This window comes from Chanodichthys erythropterus, chromosome 3 (assembly GCF_024489055.1).
Source record: "Chanodichthys erythropterus isolate Z2021 chromosome 3, ASM2448905v1, whole genome shotgun sequence".
NCBI lineage: Eukaryota > Metazoa > Chordata > Actinopteri > Cypriniformes > Xenocyprididae > Chanodichthys > Chanodichthys erythropterus.
The window spans coordinates 37237457-37252924 of NC_090223.1; the positions used below are offsets into that span (position 1 = coordinate 37237457).

The window sequence follows — 15468 nt, forward strand, 5'->3', positions numbered from 1 at the left end:
TGCACTTAATTACTTATTCATTATTGTATCAAGTTTTATGCATGAATTTAAAATAGAAATCATTTTGAGTACTTGAATATTAGTTTGTCTATCAAATTTACAGTCATAAACGTAGCAAGTTTAGCTGTAATTTTGCAGAAGATGCAGCTCAACACTCAGAACTCATAAAGGTTCCAAAAGAGAGTTTTCATAGATGTCATAGAACCATCTTTTTTCCTGTTAGAGTGAAGAACATCGATTGATCGATGAACAATATAATGTAATATGAAAAAAATCTTCCAGTTTAGAGTGTGACATCTGAACACACAAACAATGTTGATGTGACACACCCTGAGAATGTTATCAATATTTTACGTGAAAAGGAAATTTGTAATTCACAACAACAAAAGATCACAAATAAAAACCCACCATGGTCAGAAACACACACAAAACAGAAGTCTTTATTAAACATTACTCTTATCATCCAGGGACCTGACACAACAGAAACATTTTGTGCGTTTGACTGTATAACAACTGTTAAAGCAGTACAGGGTTTGTGCTGTACGTCGTGTAGATCTCGGTTTGTCATCCTTTGAGTGAGAAAAGAGGCCCGTCGCGCTCTGTGACGCAGTATGGCTCAATAGCAATGAACCTTTGGGCAGCGACTGAATGCAGAATCAAATGAAACGAACAGTACTGAGCAACTGGAAGAGGCTTGTGATTTTCACAACAGGTAGAGAAGTGAATAGACTCGAGCTCTGTGCATGTCGTGTGCATAGTTGCAGTGAAACGGTTCAGACTCCACTCTCAGCAGAACATGTTGAGGAGGAAGTCATTTCGGCCCACCGCACTGGCCAAAGGTTCATGCGACGGGTTCAGCAGACGTAATGCAGAGGCAGAGCTGTTGTAAACTGGTACAATAATGATATGCTGACACTGATCCACCAGAACTGGATCACATGGAGATGCCCTTTCATTTTATTGGTCCATTTCATCTATTGTTTTTATTCAAAGGAAATCTCCTAAAAAAGAAAATTGTGTCATTTACTCATCCTCACATTGTTCTAAACCTGTCAATTTCTTTCTTGTGCAGAACTCAAAGATGCTTATATAACGATAGTCAAATGGTGATCAAAACCACTTTGGACCCCACTGACTTTCATAGTATGGGAAAAAAAAATGTTTAAACATCTTTAAGTGAGTTTAGTAAATAAATCTCAGAATTGTGAATTTAGTCCAAAAGTGTGAATTTTGATGCTTTTTAATAAATGTTCAGATATGGGGACAGACGTGTTCACACATCGGTGAATGCTAGCGCTCTCATGAATCCAGCTGTCTGGCAGGGATCAGTGTGTTACAGAGGCAGAGTGGTTTGTGAGCTTTACTTAAAGTGATTGTCACACAGAGGCAGTGTTGTTGTTGACAATTGTTCAATGATTGTTGCAGGAGAGCAGAGGCAGTGATGTTGTAAAGTACAGAGGCGGTGAAAGCATCTCAGCACACGTGACAAATGATTGAATACAAACCTAACAAACAGGGCTTTAAATTTGAGATGCAGGGGGAAAAAAGGTGTGAAGCTCCGTGTGAAATGCTCAGTTACAACATTCTCAATACTTGTGAAATGATGTGGTGGTTTTCACATGAGCATTTAGCTAAAAAATACATTTTGTGTTCTTTGTCTGCGAGTCATTATGTTTGCAAATCTCCTTTTTTATTTTAGAATCTGATAATACTGTGTAGAAGGGGTATCAGTGTCTTTCGACAGTTGACAATTACAAAATTAAAAGTAAATTAAACAATATTAAAAAGCTACAGAAAGGCATTTACTGCTCTTTTAAAAGAGATCTCATACACATCTTTATCACAAGCTGCTTGTTTACATACTTCATTTCATTGCCACAAACTGCCACAAATGTTGATCATTCTGATGAAGTCTAATAAATCTCCAAATCATCTGGACAAAATAGCATTGCAACCCGGTCGCACTTCTCTTCTTGAAGTACACGCATCATTTTCAGTGCTAGTGTGACGTGCCCTTGAGCTTGATGTGAATCTTGGAGTGAGCGCAACAGTGGGTCGACCATAATCGTGTTCAACTCTTGAGAAAAGTGAGAGAAAAGATAATTGTTCTGCATTCCACCTAAGACAAAAAATTCAAATCTCATATTTCTGTCAATATAGATTTCATATATTCATATATCATTTGTAAGAAAACAAAGAAACATAACCAAAACAGCTGGAAAGTTCAAAATGTCCCTGACTTGCGGACATTTGACGTCCTAATGTCCTTTAGCTTGCTTTAAGGGATTGAAGTTTATAAAATAACATCACAGGCCGGAGAACGCATCTCTTGGACAAGGAAGAGAGCTTCCCTGGGCCTTCACAGTCCGTGATGGGAGCAGAGCCGGGAAGACACAGTAAAGAGCCGCTTCGGCACACACAGGGCATTTGTTCTGCTGTCTTCGTGAACCACCGCCACATGAAAAGCTTGTCACTGAATCACTGGTGGGTTTTAATGACTGTGTGAGTTTTGATCAGGCTCGGCCTGTGTGTAACTCAATTGGTCTTCAGCTAATGAAAGCCGGCCAGATTTACTGTTAGAATCGGGTCCGGTCACCCCGGATCAAAGTCTACCGGAATTCTGGTCTCTGGCGCTCGTCTGCTGTGGCTTATTTCTGGTTTTTAACCAGTTTCATTCTGTAGGGAGCCCTGTCTGGAGGTGAGAGTCAGGGGGAGTGAGCTGAAGGGCTGCTGTGTGCCGAGCTGGGAGACAAACTGGGGCTGCAGCTTCCTGGTGGGGCTCCTCCTCCACCGCCTCTTGCCCCGCTACCTCCTTCCAGGCCCTCCGAATTCTCCAGCATCTCCTGAATGAGTGGAGGCATGGAGCCGGGGATCTCCATTTTCAGCGTTATTACCCGTTCCGCTCCTGATCGAGAAAGCAGACGTTAGATTGGCTTTCGGTTGATCACGTTTGATCTTTAAAGTGCGAGAGGGAATCTAACCTTTAGCGCTGATGCTCCTGAGGTCTGTGATCTTCATCAGCATCTTGGGGAACATGTGTGGTTTATGAGGTCTCCTCTTCCTCACGTAGATCTTTAGGGCCTCCAGCAGCGGCTCCTGAAGCACATCTACCTTATCCGACTGCTCCAGATCCTGCCGATCTGAGCACAAGTGCACATCAGTTTTACACCAGGTAACCAAGAATCACACAAGCAGGGCATGTTTTTGTAGACACTAATAAAATAATTTTTCATTTCAACACTTCATGAGTTTTGAAATTATATTAAATCAAACATATATATATATATATATATTTTTTTTTAATATATACTTTATATACACACACACACAACCGCTCAAAAGTTTGGGATTGGTACGATTTTTAATGTTTTTAAAAGAAGTTTTGTCTGCTCACCAAGGCTTAATTTATTTAATTAAAAATACAGTAAAAACAGTAATATTATGAAAAATTACTACAATTGTAAAATATATTCAAATAGAAAAGTTATTTTAAAAGTAATTTATTCTCGTGTTGGAAAAGCTCCAAGTCCATTACTCCAGTCTTCAGTGTCACATGATCTTTCAGAAATCATTCTAATATGATGATTAGTTCCTCAAGAAATATTTGTTATTATTATCAATGCTGAAAACAGTTGTGTACTTTTTTTTTTTTTTCCAGGATTCCTTGAATAGAAAGTTCAAAAGAACAGCATTTATCTGAAATACAAAGCTTCTGTAGCATTATACACTACCGTTCAAAAGTTTGGGGTCCGTAAGAATTTTTATTTTTATTTTTTGAAAAGAAATTAATACTTTTATTCAGCAAGGATGTATTAAATCAATCAAAAGTGACAGTAAAGACATTTTATGTAGCAACAGATTATATTTCAAATAAACACTTCATTTGAAACTTTCTATTCAAAGAATCCTGAAAAAAAAAAAAAAAAAAAAAAAAAAAAATTGTACACAAATATTTTGTACAATTGTAAACAAATGTTTCTGAGCAGCAAATTGACATTAGAATGATTTCTGAAGGATCATGTGACACAGAAGACTGGAGTAAAGATGCTGAAAATTCAGCTTTGGCAACACAAGAATAAATTACATATTATTTTATATAAATGAACAAAACTTGAGAATTTAAACCAAAAACAAAAAAGCAAGCAAGACAAATGTTCAAAGCAAACAAACAAAGCCAATATTGGCCAACAAGATATAGGTCAATATATATTTTTTAATACATTAAATGCCATTTGTGTTTAGATAATTAATATGAATCATATATATATATATTATATATATATATATATATATATATATATATATATATATATATATATATATATATATATATATATATATATATATATATATATACACACACACACACACACACACACACACATATACATACATATAAATAAAAACTAGAACAAAAATAAAAAACAATATTGGCGGACCACAGTTATGAGGCAAATATACTGTGCATCCCTAGCTATGCGTTCCTCTTAATATTTAACACTTTGAATACATGTCATTACTGACTGCCTGGAAAAAATCATGAAGACAACATTCACAAATCAAAACCAAATGTATCAAATCTGGTTGAAAAAGCTGCAGTACCTCCACACAGCAGACAGATGGCGCTAAGAAGCCCAGTCTCCGCATCATCCATCTCCAGAGGCAGGAGCTGGTTGGCGAAAGCAAATACCAGATCTGTCAGTGGACCGAAGCCGGCGTTGTGCATTTGCGTGCGATTCAGTGTCAGACCATCTGAAAATGTCATGGTGTCCTGATCCGGTGTGTAGCGTGTACATATTCGCAGAATCTGCGGAAGCATTTTAAGACACACAGATGAGTGCTCAACCTACACAGCGATGCAAATGTGTATGTAACTATTCATAAGGTGTGTGAGATTTGGACAAGAATACGCAAGTGTGTCATGCTCTCACCAGGATGTCAAGACAGGCGGCCTTTAAGAGAGTGATCTGATCTGCGATAGTGAGCGTGGTGAAGCCGGGCAGCTGCTTGGCGAACTCGACTGTTTTAATGATGCATTTGGTAGAGAGTTCGCTGAACTTGTCCCACAGGTCAACGTCCAGAGAGACCCTGTGGTCTGCACTGTTGTTCTGTTCAAGAACAAGACAGAGACCATGTTTGGTTGATATAATAACGGATTGTGATTCATTTCCCACTGGTACAGGACATCACCATTAAGAGCTGCTCTGCCTCAGACTTACCGTGGTGTATTTGCCCAGCTGACAGAGGGAGGGGAAGGTTTCCTGATGGGCCTTCCTCACCCGCTCGATCATCTGCTCTGTATCAGGACTTAAGACGTAACTCTCTGAACACTCCTGCTTCTTCTCGTCCTTCTTCCTCTTGTTACGGTCATTTCGAACTGCTGCATAGATAAATGAAAAAAAGTCATCAAACCATCTGATATACCAACTCCACTAATATATATATTGTGCATAAACGTGAGGATTCATATGCTTTAGATCAAAAGTGCCAATAAAGAATAATAAATAATAAAACAAAACATATGACAACATTTGCCACAAGATGGCAGTAAAAGTCCAGTGTTTTTTCTATGCCTGATGAAAACTGCTCATGTATAGTTAAACCTCTTTCAGAACCACATTCTTCTTGTGATTCAATTTCATTTTGGCAGCTAATTTACTTCAAAACGACAATAAATGAAAGAGGAGGACATGGATTAAGTGGAAGACCAAGAGGACATATATGGGGATATAAATATATAGGAAAGAATCGGGGATATAGAAATGCATTCCTTGCAGTATTTCCAGAGCGAAAGAGAGAGCTGAACGAGAACTGAGTGCTTTGATGTAACAGTTAAAAAAGAGCTTTAGGTAAGACAGTCTCAACTGCTAAACAAGCAGAAAGAGGAAAAATTCATAGGATATTATTCCCCGAGTTCTTCCCATCTCTTTGTGTGTCACTGGAAACATGTATACAGTGATATACATGCCTTAATCGAGTAAAAAAGTGCAATAACAGAAAAGAGATGCAGAAAATACACACTGTGATCATGTAGAGGCATTATATATGCATCCAATATACATCTGCATTAACACACAACTGTTCAGAAAAAAAAACAACAACAAAAAACTAAACCGTGCCTTGAAAAAGACACTGTTTAAGGCATCTACACCACCAATCAAAAGTTTGGGGTCAGTAAGGTAAGAAAAATAAATTAATACTTTTAGCTAGGATGCATTATTGATCAATAGTGACTGTAAAAGGCATTTATAAATGTTACAATATAGATTTATTTCAAATAAATGTTTTATTCATAAAAAAAAAAACACAAAAAAAGCAGTTTCCACTAAAATATTATTATTGATGATAATAATAATGATAATAATAATAATAATAATGAAGAAGGAGGAGAAAAAAAAAAGTCGACAACAGTTACGTTTTCTGTGCTACTAGTGTCTCAGTGGTACCACTGATTGGTCAAACATAGTCCCACCTCAGTCTCATGCCATTGGTTAAACCAACATTGCTGTCTCGAGCTGGTCTAGATGCTCAAACAATCCTTTCATAGTATCTCAGTTTTCACACTTTTCAGAGAAATTAACCTCTGAGTGGTTGTTTCTGCGCATTAAACGGACAAGAAAATTACAAAGAGGAACTGCAAACTTCAGTTAAAAATAATCTAAGATTGTGCATGTAAACGCACTCACTGTGTTTCACACCACACACACAGATGTGCTGATGGTGTGCAGTGTGTAGAGATGAGAAATGAATGTTGGTGGTTGTTAATAACTGTGACAAACGACCTCTGCTTTCACTAAAATCCAACCTAATCTAATCACATCACATGACAAATATCAGGCTGCTTTAAAGAGCTTTAAACGGGCTCTCCCTCTGCGCCTGCATTCCTCCCTCCTTCCTTTCTTCCCTCTCTCGGTCTCTGTTTTCCTGGAACCTCACAATCTGTCTCTTTTCTTGTTCTCAGAGCCTTAATCATTCCTTTATCTCATGTTTTCTTGCTGTTTTTGGTTAGGACTCCTTCCTTTGTCTAAAGATAACTCAGTGGCTCTTCTTCTCTTTCCTCCAGACGCACACTGGGGGAGCAAGAGAGCGAGCGAGAGGGGTGGTAAAGGATGATTCTCACTCACTTCTCCCCACAGCCACATATTCATTTCTCCAGAGGGAGCTGGGTGCCAGCATGGGCTCAGAAAACACAATCTAATGGAGCCATTAAAGAACTATTAACGCAGGGAGGTAATCTTTCATGACACGACATGTGCGAAAATACGAAACCTGCTTGCAAACAACTTTATGATGACAAGAACGCGCCATCATATCCGGGCGGAGAAAATGAAATATGTAAAATAACAAATCTAGGGCACAGATTTCATTCCACTCTGACAGAAACTGCAAGCTACAGTTCAGTACAGCATAGAAAGAGTGTACATTTTTCCATGCTAATAACCGAACAAAAGAACATATAAACCCATATTTATTCTTAAAAGGCAAAAGCTAAAGCAACTAAATCCAACTAAAGGGTAAATTAAAGGTCCTATTGTAGACAGAACAATATGTGCTACTGTATGACTGACTATTTTTAAACCTCACTTTATATTATCTTTAATATTAGTTAATATTAGCTTTGATATATTGGCTTTAGCTGATATTCATCATGATATTCATTAATTGTCCTAGCACAAATGCACAGGGACATGTCTAACAAGACAACAAACCTCCTCTTTATATACAAACATACTTTTAGCATCACTATGAAATGACAAAAGACAATCACAAGTGTGCTGGAAATTGTCATTTCACTGGTTCTCTGTTTTAGCACTCTGACCGGTAGGTGGTGACAGCAGGACCTCATCAGGGAGACCAATATCTGACAAGAGGCCTTCACAGTACAGTGTGCTAAACATGCTGTAGTATAGGTTCTGTGGAGCACAATTCAATAAACGGAGTACAAAATAGTATAATAGTACTAGATGTAACTAATGCTCACCAAGGCTGCATTTATTAGATTTTTTTTTTTTTTTAAAGTTACAGTTTTACATTATTAGTTTAAAAACACGTTTTCTATTTTAATATATTTTAAAATGTAATTTATTCCTGTGATCAAAGCGGAATTTTCAGCATCATTACTCCAGTCTTCAGTGTCTAATATGATGATTTGCTGCTCAAGAAACATTTATTAGTATTAACAATGTTGAAAACAGTTGTACTGCTTAATATTTTTAACAAAAATATAAAGACTCAGTGTGCTGAAAATCTTACTCACCCCAAACTTTTGAACAATAGATTATTTACCATACATTAGATGCCACAGTCCCTTGAAAGAATCAGGTACTAAGATAAATGTGTTACATACGTATAATAAACTACAGCACAAGGGGCCTGAGGGAGGGGGTCCATTTAAAACATTCATCTAACAGTACTGTAATGGTGGGAATGTAAACATTTTCCAGATAATATTTTACACTTTCTTTTTACAGTTTAAATGGGTCTTTAAGCATGGAAAGTATATAGGAGACTTTATGTTTTAGGAAGGGGGTCTCTCACAAGGGGATCATAATAGAAAGCATCAGTTTCCATGATTAAAGGTGCAATGTGTACAATTTGGGAGGATATATCAGAAATGCAATATAACATACATAACTGTTTTCAGTAGTGAATAAAGACCTTACATAATGAACCATTATGTTTTTATTACTTTAGAAGAGCCATTACTATCAATATATGCCACGGGTCCCTCTACATGTCAAGTCGCCATTTTGCACTGGCATGTTTCTACAGTAGCCCTAAATGGACAAACTGCTCTACAGAGCGCATTTCGCCACTATGTTGTTCTTCTAATTCGTTCATGTTTTTAGATACAGTTTGCATCATCACTACGTTTAATACACACAAAATAGTAGTAGTAGTAGTAGTAGTAGTAGTAGTAGTAGTAGTAGTAGTAGTAGTAGTAGTAGTAGTAGTAGTAGTAGTAGTAGTAGTAGTAGTAGTAGTAGTAGTAGTAGTAGTCGTCATCTGGTTTATTAGAAGCAGAGAACGTTCTTTGTTAGAAGATGACACCTCAATGCTTGACTGGCTACTCTCTGCTGTCTCAGACGACGACATCTGTCTTGTATCTGCCAAACGGCCACTGTACCTTCTAAAGGGAGGGGTGAGCGATGTTGGTTGCAGCTCTCAACCTCACTACTAGATGCCGCTAAAATTTACACATTGCATCTTTAATGGATTTTTAGTAAATGCATTATAGAAACAAAGATGCTTACATTCTTTAGACATGCCCACTTCCAGGCACTTCTGCAGTCGGCAGTACTGGCAGCGGTTTCGTGTGACTTTGTTGATGATGCAGCTCTTCTCTCTGTGGCAGGTGTACACCATGTTCTTCTGAATGCTCCTTCGGAAAAAGCCCTGAGGAGATAAGCAAGCATGAAGGTTTACAACTGACACACGCCAGCAAATTAACACCAACCCCTAAAACCTCAGAAAGACTGAGGTGGAAGAGTTACATAAAGTCACTAATGATTCACCAGATATTCATATATGCACATTATGCGCATTGCCACTATACACAAACATAAACAACCATGGCATAGATACAGCTCTCTCTCTCTCTCTCTCCCACACACACACACATTTCTTCTTGGCATACTGGCTGGCTGAGCTTGGTTTAGATTCAGCAGTATTATGGCTGCTGGGTATTATCTCCCAGTTCAAGTGCCCGGAGGTTCCCATTGGCTGATACCCAGCGGGGCTTAACCCACATAGACTCATGTGTAGGGATGCAAATCAGTGATTCACATTATTCTCCTGATCTTAATTACTGCTTGGTCAGACTCTCGAGGGCAGAGAGTCAGACTGAGGTCATGAACGTACACAGCAAAAGCAGAAAAGATTCAGCTGAAGCCACATACGAGAGACCAGATCTCAAACAGTGACTGCGTAAGCTTGTGCAAGAGATTTCAGCTGCTGTGCTGCAACCACGGCTCTCTGGCAGAGGATTAAACAGTGAAAGCTTCACTCGTGACCGCCGCTAGGCACGTGGGTATCACAGCAGCTCTCTGTGCAGGATTCACCGACTGGGCTGAGCAACAACAAGAACAACAACAACAACAGTTTGTGGGTTCAATGCTTCAGCGGGGCTGCGAAAGAGTCACTTCTTCATACTGCAGATTTATACCTGACAAACAGGGTAAAAACATTTTATAAAAGATTGTTTCTGGTCTAAAATAAAATTGGACAAGCCACATTCACACGTTTATTAATAGGGGTACATGATACTAAAATTATAGCCGATACCAATGAGCTGATGATCTCAATCTTAGATGACCGGTAAGCTAAATGTAAAAACAGAAACTGCAGACCCAAAACTACACTATTGGCCAAGAAGCTAGATATCGTGATATGTTTATTAAGATTAAGCGCTGATATGATTATCTATGCATGAACTGTATTCATTTGAGTAGGCATCCTATATGCTACAGTTTTCAAAGCAAGCCTACAGTAAAAAACACCCCCCCCCTCTCTGGTTTTAAAAACAATAATCCTCATGGCTTTTAGTGGAAAAGCCTTCAACATCAGTCAGGACACCCATGGAAGCTTTTAGAGTGTGTGCGCTTTTGACAGGTCTGTCCAGTGGCTGCCATCTAAAAACACTCTTGTCATTTCAGCAAAAGCGTGTGTCCAAGGACATGTCCCGCATGCTGAAAGGCCGTGTCCCTCACACACTTGGTCTCGGCTATGAAAAAGTAATAAAGGAAAAGGTGAGCATGGCAGATGTGTGACAGAACGTGCGCTCGAGTGAACGAGCCGAAATGGTTTTCTAATGCGCTGCCCAGAGGCCTGAACTCCCTACATAGGAGCTCTCATTCATTGGGTATGTTTTATTCATGCCAGCTCTGATCTTCTGGAGGTCATTTGTTGGAGGTCATTGTGGTAGATGCAGATGAAACGCTTCAATCTGAACCAGTATCATCAGATGCTGCTGCAAATGCACTGTATGAAGTTGTCACTGCTTCCTGCACCTTTTCTTTCACACCGAAACACCATTTAAATTTCGCTGTATAATAAAATTATTTTGCCGATTCAAAACTAGACCACTCACATAATAAAATACTGCATAATAAAATACTTTCTCACAACACAGGGGTAGATCAATAGCAACCGAATGCCCCATGGATCCTGGTCGACGGTACCCTTTGTACAGCCGATGGCTGTCTCACCTGGAGAGCTGATTCATTGATAACAAACCCATGACAAAAGTCACACCGGTCCACAATCAAAAGGCCTATTTTTCTCATCCTGCTTCACTCGCTTTACTCTGTGCTGCTGTTGGTCGGGCCTAAAAGCCACAGGAATGAAGCTCAATATCATCACAAGGTGTGAAGAATGCTCTGGCAACAGAGGGGCAGCTGGGTAATTCCACTGGATTAGAGGTCGCAGCTGTGGACCATTGAAAGGAAGGCAAGGGAACGAACATACTGAAACAGCTTTCCCATAACACAAATAAATTACATTTTAATATATTAAAATATACGTTACTTAAATTGTAATAATGTTTCACGATATTACTATAGTTTAGATCAAATAAACACAGCCTTGGTGAGCATAATAGCTCGTTTCCACCGAGCGGTACGGTTCAGTACAGTTCAATATAATACGCAATTTTTGCCTTTTCAATGTCAAAAGTTGGGAGTGGTACCCTAATTCTGAACTGTACCACTTTTTTGGGACCCTTCTGTTGGGGTACCAGGCACATTAGTACCGGTACCAAAAGGGTAGAGCTACACTCACTGCAGAATGTTGATTGGTTGACAATAGTCACTTGCATGTGCTACAAAGGGAATGACAACAATACTGTTGCAACACAACGTGTAATTATCAGCTGTTTTTCCTTTTGCAGCCTTCAGTCTGCTGTATGTCCTCCATTGTTGTCTTCATGCGAGACTGACGTCGATCGCTACTTTCCAGTATACACCACGTCTATCAAGTAAGGTCCTGTTGGCGGTGGAAACGCAAGCCGGATCAGGGTTTGCCATCACGAATCGAACTGTACTGTACTGAACCGTACCACTTGGTGGAAAGGAGCCATAAGACTACTTTCAATCCCAAACTTTTGAACAGCAATGTAAATATTTAAGTAAAAAGCATTTCAATTCTGTAAACACTGCTTCTGCTTTTCAATGTAATTTTTCAACAGTGAGTAGATTTCTTTATTTTTGACAAAATGATTGAAATTTGTTGATAATTGATACAAGCAAACATTGTTACTATGACAGAGTGAAAACGGACACGGATGAGTTAAAGGACATAATAGCGTGATCCTAATCTCTCGCTGGGCATCACCTGACCTCTGTGAACCTTGGATTGACCCAGTCGTGACCTGCCGTGGAGATCCTGTAAGCGGAATGTGGCAGAGGAGGGCGGGAAGGAAACGGTTTGAAGTCTGCTGTGGCTCCCTTTGGCAGGAGCGCTAAGCCTCTTTAGTGTCTCCACTAATCCTGGACATGAGTATAAACCCCCAGGCGCACTGAGACAACGGAGGAGCAGCCGTGTATTTGTGTGAAGTGTGTACTCTATTTCCAATGGATTTAGAGTGAAGAGACCATGAGATCAAAGTAAGGCCGTCTGTCTGTTTGGTGTGACTAAGCGGACTTGTGCGTGATAGCTATTTGTGCTTCATACCTGAGATGATTTAAACTAAGATAGACAAGCAGTTAATAAAACTATTATCTGCCTACCTAGGGAACATTTTTAGATGTGCTCCCAATGTGAAGTTTGTCTCAAATGATAAATGGCAAAATTACGTCAATTTTTCCCCAAAGATTTAAAGGCAGAGATGCAAGCATCCTTTACACATATTGCAATCCCAGAATGCATTGCAAACAAGTAACATTCAGCCAGATTTTTCAAACCGTGCAAACTCTGTACACTCAGTGCAAGGGGTTCAGACATACCTGCAACTAGTTTAAATGAGTACAAAGTTTTAATCGCTCATAACTTCCGGAAAGAAACCGTGCAAACACTAGCCAAAGATTAATCTTTCTAGTGTGCATGTGTCAAGCACCTGTGTTTGCACACACTATCAAATGGAGTATACATTGAGAGGCTGTGCATTCGGCTGTAACACAAGCTAATATACGCATAAACATAATCGCTTCAAAATTGAAGAGTACTTTGGGCTTAACTAGCATGCCAAGCAGCAGGCAGCTGACTAGGGTTTTAAACACACCTAACATACCAAAAACTCAAAGATTGATCATTCTTGGACACACTGATTGGCAAGCAGGTGGATCATTGCCGCAGTTCTTTTACGAAGAACACAAGTGATAACTTTACATCTAACACTAGTTATTAATATCAGTCTGTCTGTCTCATCCACAAACCCTACGGCCAGCCTTGTCTCCATACCAGCGTGATAAATCCGATTTTCAAGCAGAAGGAACTGGATGAAATATTTTCAATGCCATCCATCCAAAATCGTACTTTTGACTTGTGATGCAGCCTGAATCATAATCACAATGTGTTCATTCGTTGACGAGAGGAGAACTGGCTCCCATCCAAAATCGTACTTTTGACTTGTGATGCAGCCTGAATCATAATCACAATGTGTTCATTCGTTGACGAGAGGAGAACTGGCTCCCCGACTAAGCCTGGTTCATCACCAATGGAGTTTGGTTATGGGTATATTTATTTTCTTTGCCACTGTCACCTCTAGCTTTCTTAGTTGAGGATGCTTAATATTCAGCAATTATAAATCATTTGACTGCACTGACACTATTGGACGAGAACTGAACTGGACAATGACATAACGGTTTTCTGCAGAACTGCTTTATAGTTTAATGTGAACGCAATTCATAATTGAGAGTTAAATATGTTATATATTTAGGGTATATAAAATATCATGTGCTTTACACCAGTGTTTCTCAACTGGTAGGTCGAGACCCAGAAGTGAGTTGCGAGACAGTTTTGAGCAGGTTGTGGAGTGTGCAGTCAAAGAAAAAAAAAAAAGAAGAAGTTTTTCTGGTGCAAGACATTTATTTGGAAATGTGTGTGAGAAAGTTGTTGACACTTCTGTCAGACAGTTTACAAGTAAAGCGGGCTTGAGGTAAAGATGTCCTGATTCGATATATGTGGTCTGATGAGATGTCGTTATTCTAACATTATTTTTGGAAGTTGTAAAGAAATAAAGTCTCTAAAAGAACTTTCCTGTCCTGCCAGCCGTCATACTTTGCTCGCGGCATGCACATTTTTTTTTTCTTTTTTCAAATTCCTAAAAAAAATTGGGTCACGGCTTAATGACCATGGGAAAATGTGGGTCCCGTGGCCAAACCAGTTGAGAATCACTGCTTTACCCAGTTATTGAACTAAAATGAAATCAATACTGAACTAATTTCAAATGAATAATGAATGCTGTAAAGCAGCTCTAAAAAGGCAATAGGAAACGGAGTTGAATTCTGTTTGCATCGGATCGTTATTTTCCCGTCATTACTGTAAAGCTGCTTTGAAACAATCTGTATTGTATAAATTGCTACATAAAGGTGACTTGACTAGTTAACGTAACCTGGTTAACCCACTTCTATTGATGGATCAGGGCAGACCTATATGTAGAATCCTATCTTCACACAGAATGTGGTGTTGCTGAAACACCGAAATGCATCAAGAATGTTTTTGAATCAAATTGTGCAAGAAAAGTGTTTCCAACAAGCTCATTTAAAAAAATGGATGCCACCTCTGAGGGTAACTTAGTCTAAACAGAAATGCAAAAAAAAAAAAAAAAAAAAATTCTGACTTAAGGTTATAGAGCTAAAATGCTGTTTGTTCATCTCAAAACAGACAGGGCTGTAGGTGCAAGAGGAGGAGAGTGATGGGTGCTTTTTTGAAGGAAGAGACAAGTGCTGATATGTCTCCTAACATTCAATAGCAGCGAGAAAGGGAGAAGATAGCACATGCAAATTTAATGAAGTTATGTTTATTTCTCAGCGAGCACCGCTGTGTGTATGAGCGCACATGCAGCTCTCCACCCACGCTTCCCTGCGGCTGCACACAGATAAGGGGGCTTTGTAACCATCATAGTTCAACTCTAAACCCCTGTGTTTCTCTTTCTTAGGGAGAAACTGTGTAGATCATACAATGCATACACAACTAGTTTTCAATTATTAAGAAGCACAGGAAAAAAAAGGCTGGAATTCACCGCTGTGCCAATGGGGTCTTTTTCCCCCCCAGTAAACGTCAGTACAGGAGGTTGTCACCGATGGCAGCACTAGAAACATGGGATGACAGAACCCCAAATATGGCAAAGATATTCTATAAAATGATACCAATACCATTCATTTTCAATCATAAAAATCAAAATCAGTCATTTTAAATGCTACAACTTTTTTTAAGCACCATAACATTATAATGTAAAAAAAAAAATGAATATTTAATTAGAGATTTGCTAAAGATTACATTTCAACTGTTAAATTATTAGTGTTTCTGAAG

The 15468-nt window shown here is 38.9% G+C and overlaps 1 protein-coding gene across 9 annotated transcripts in view; it reads right to left on the reverse strand.

Annotated features, from left to right (window-relative positions):
• Positions 1-426: 426 nt before the first annotated feature.
• Positions 427-15468, reverse strand: part of rarab (retinoic acid receptor, alpha b) — a 123044-nt gene continuing 108002 nt past the window's right edge. For 8 of the 9 annotated variants that reach the window (XM_067382093.1, XM_067382097.1, XM_067382091.1 and 5 more), the window contains 6 exons: positions 9255-9396; positions 5220-5380; positions 4932-5108; positions 4603-4807; positions 2982-3140; positions 427-2905 (listed from right to left, as the gene is read on the reverse strand). In XM_067382093.1, coding sequence (XP_067238194.1) covers positions 2706-2905; positions 2982-3140; positions 4603-4807; positions 4932-5108; positions 5220-5380; positions 9255-9396 — 1044 coding nt within the window. In that variant the 3' untranslated portion in view covers positions 427-2705. Of the gene's footprint in view, positions 2906-2981; positions 3141-4602; positions 4808-4931; positions 5109-5219; positions 5381-9254; positions 9397-15178; positions 15248-15468 lie in introns of all 9 variants that reach the window. The other variant, XM_067382100.1, reaches the window with a different exon arrangement.